The 3,573-nt window shown below is 53.4% G+C and overlaps 1 protein-coding gene across 1 annotated transcript in view; it reads right to left on the bottom strand.

Moving 5' to 3' along the window:
* Window positions 1–1,471: 1,471 nt before the first annotated feature.
* Window positions 1,472–3,573, bottom strand: part of BAZ1B (bromodomain adjacent to zinc finger domain 1B) — a gene marked incomplete at its 5' end in the record, with an annotated part of 37,908 nt that continues 35,806 nt past the window's right edge. Inside the window, one exon of the mRNA XM_017738125.1 lies at window positions 1,472–3,552. Coding sequence (XP_017593614.1) covers window positions 3,186–3,552 — 367 coding nt within the window. The remainder of the gene's footprint in view (window positions 3,553–3,573) is intronic.

Genomic DNA, 3,573 nt, shown 5'->3' with positions numbered 1-3,573 from the left:
GACAAGAGGGGTTCAGCCCTGCCCAGGCCCCACAGGGCAGCCCCTGGCTTGGGGTGGCTGTGGAGACTGAGGTGGGATGGGTGCAGAGGGTGGGATGGGATGGCTACAGAGGCTGAGCTGGGGCTGCCAGCTGGGTGAGAATGGGCCCAGGATACCCTGAGGTCCTGGTCCAGCTCAGCATAGAGGAGTCTCGTCACTCCTGGCTGAGCCATGGAGGTTATCCACCCTCACATAGATAGACACTCCCTCCAGGTTTGAGTAGCAAAAGGAAAGCCACTGTGCTCTGGGAATGTGCTCAAAACCCCATTACCCAGACTATTAATTAATTATTGAGAATTAAGCTATGAGGAAACCCAGGGGGCCAAAGTTGGGCCTCATTTTCTCAAGGCCACGCTGGAACTCCAGCAATCATAGGAGCCCCCAGTGTTTGTTGCAGGCAGTGGGTGCAGCAGGGCTGGTGATGGTGGTAGCAGGGCCCCGGCTGCCCGCCAAGCCCCCACAGTGCCCTGCCAGGTGTGAGGACAGCTATTTATAGCCCTGCACAGGACACTGATGCCATGGAGGGACTGCTATAAAAAGCAAGTCTCCAAAAAGGTCTTGGAGCAGATGCTGCTGCGAGATCTCCGTGCTGAGGCCTGGAAATGTCCCAGTCACTCAGATTCACCCAGGTCCTGTTGCATGGACAGCAAGCCAAACCACCTCCTGTGGAGAAGGGATGAGGCTTCTCCAGGGAAAACAGCATCTGTCCATTGCCGAGAGCCTTCAAGCCCTCAAACCTATCAGGATTTCCCCTGCTGAGCAGTATGGGGCGTGGTGGAGCACTCCCAACTCAGATCGAGTGAGAACGAGGATGAAGACACCCAGGAACCCTCATCCTCCTGGCAGAAACAAGAAAAGCTTTGGCCAAACCCATTGTGTCACAGCTGCGAGCTGTCACGAGCACTGGGGCATCACTGCTCCAGCCGTGCTGCCCTTGGAGTTCCAAGTGTCCCTGCTGGGCTGCCGGAGGTCAGGATGGGGGCCTGGGACACAGCAGCAATAATCCTTACTGCAAGAATGGCTCTGGTTGCAAAACACACCCCAAGAGGAGGGAAGAGGCTTTGGGAGGTGAAAGAACAGACATCCCAACTCCCCATCACCCTTCATAGTCCCTCCAGGGGTACCCAGTGCCACCCTGAATGGAACAGGACAACTGGCACACTGGCACCATGCAAGGGACAAAGACCAAGAAGGACTACTCCCCACCCCAGGGACAGGCAGAGCACAGCCTTGTTCCCTTGTCCCTGGGGAGGGTGAGAACACACCAGCACAGTCTCAGAAGCTGACCTGATCCTGACTCACCATTCCCTTACTCCACAGCTCAATTTGCCCTCCAGAAATGTCCAATGGCAGCTCTGGGAAGGCAGAGGCAAGCCGTCTCAGACAATCCCACACCAACACAGGGACCCACAAAGAACTCACACAAGCCAGGTTTACAAACACAAGTACATAATGTTTATTCTTAAGTTTCCAATTTATTACAAGTACAGCCCTTCGCAGAAACCCCCTCCCCCCAAATGACACTGATTTTTAGAAAACGTGCAGTTCCAAAGGTTCCACCATATAGGACCTGCAGGAAATGTTCTCTAGGAAACAGGACAAAACAGCCTCTGAAGGGACGTGCGAGATACAAACATCAGTGCTATTCTGTGGGGCAGGGCGTGAGGCTGGGGAGAGGGAAGGGGCTGGAAACCTGCCTCATCTGCAGTCATCGACAGTCCAGAACTGAAAACAAATACCTGTTTTAAAAAAACCCCAAACCTAAAGAGTTCACAAAACTAGGCTGCAATTTGTAATCAATGATTCTTTTCTTCTCAAATCCCAGGAGCTACAGCAGCTGCTTCTGCTCTTATAAAACCAGCACTGAACAGCCCCGTAGCCCATTTATTCCAAATCAAACAATTCTGGGATAAGAAGTTCAAGCCCTGATTGTATGATCCAAACCGGTCATGATGGAGAGGAAGAGAGAATGAGAAAACAAACCTCTTTCTTAGGGAAAAAGTCAGCATGTGGGACAGCAGGAGCTGGTGCTGGGCTGTGGCACAGGAACGAGGGTGTCACTAGAAAATGTCGTGAGATTGTGGCTGAGAGGGACTGGGATCCCCCTCTCCTCCCCCCAAAGTCCCTGATGTAACTCCTGCTACTGGTAGGAAAATGAGTTTTAAAGAGGGGGAAAATATAAAGCAAACACGATTTTATATAAACTGTACATGTGCCAAAGCAAGACAAGGGTATCTTACAGGTGTTCTTTGTACAAGATCACAGCTAGAAACAAGCCACTTTCAACTAAAAAATTAATTTAAAAAGTTACATAGCACATGTTTCTGCTGCTCCCCTGGCCTTGGAGCTCTCCTTGGGCTGTGCAGACAGTCACACTCTCCAGTCTGCTGCTGGCACTCGGGGCATCCAAAGGGCTGCATGACGGCATGCAGGTCCAGGTGGCATGTACAGGTGGGGAGCTGAGCTCAGAGCCCTCCTTGGACTGAGACCTCCAGGGATTGCTCCCCAAGGGAAAGCAGGAGCACCCTGGAGCAGTGGTGTTGGGATGCTGGTGAAAGCCGGACCGCGGTACACCTAAGTGCTTGCTCGCCCCACGCAGCCCGGCATCAGGGCTCAGAATTAACACCATATAAATATATACATACAAGCCCAAGTAGCCCATTGGCCTGATGGCACCCAGTCCTTCTGTGGAGCAACACGACCCCACCCCTGCACCAGCTTGAGGCTGGTGTGCTCACATGACTGGCAGCAGACGGTCCCACGGCGCTCCAGCTGCTTGCAGAGGGGAGGAAGCGATTCATTCCAGGAAACCGACAGTGCCTGAGCTGGAGCAGGCTTGGTGTTCCTCTGCTCAGCCAAGCTTGGCCAGGCCCTCCCCCTGCCCTCCCACCTTCCCCTCCTGGCAGGACAGACTCGTGAAGAGCTTTGTGGATTTTGGAGGAAGCATTAAGTCATCGCCACTTAATGGATGACGAAATATTTGAGGAAATTGCAGAAAAATTAAAACTAGGATGGGCCCAAGGGAAGGCTGGATTAATAGAGAAGTGCCCGCTGCTTCTCAACTCCCTCCAGACAACCCATCCGACTGCCTGGCAGCACCAGAAGGCCTGCTCCAGCTCTGGCTCTCCCCCTAGCCTCCCCATCCCTCATTTCTTCCTTTTTCGCCCCCGGGAATGTTCAAGGGGCTCTGACTCACTGTCCCCTTCCTGCTCCTCCAGTCCCTGGCACCTGGCAGAGAGCTTCTTGCGCTTCCTGCGCACATACGTGTGGCCTGGCAGGTGTTTGTGCACCATGTCAATCAAACACTGCTCTGTCTTCTCCAGGCAGGACAGTACATGACTCCCGTTCTGGTTGTAGCGCTCGGCATTGGAGAACACCTGCTTCATGTCGGAGAGGAACTCCTGCACGGAGCGGTAATTGCCGCAAGAGCACTTGCTCTGCATAGTCTGGAAGTCCATGGGGTTGCTGATAACCTGAAAGTAGTCTTCAGCTTCCTCTGTGGTCACTGGCTCCCTGCCCAAGGAAGAGCTATCA

Source organism: Corvus brachyrhynchos, unplaced genomic scaffold, assembly GCF_000691975.1.
Source record: "Corvus brachyrhynchos isolate BGI_N302 unplaced genomic scaffold, ASM69197v1 scaffold137, whole genome shotgun sequence".
In the NCBI taxonomy this organism is placed as follows: domain Eukaryota; kingdom Metazoa; phylum Chordata; class Aves; order Passeriformes; family Corvidae; genus Corvus; species Corvus brachyrhynchos.
The sequence above is the reverse complement of the archived record's forward strand: the minus strand, read 5'-3'. Positions and strand labels throughout refer to the sequence as shown.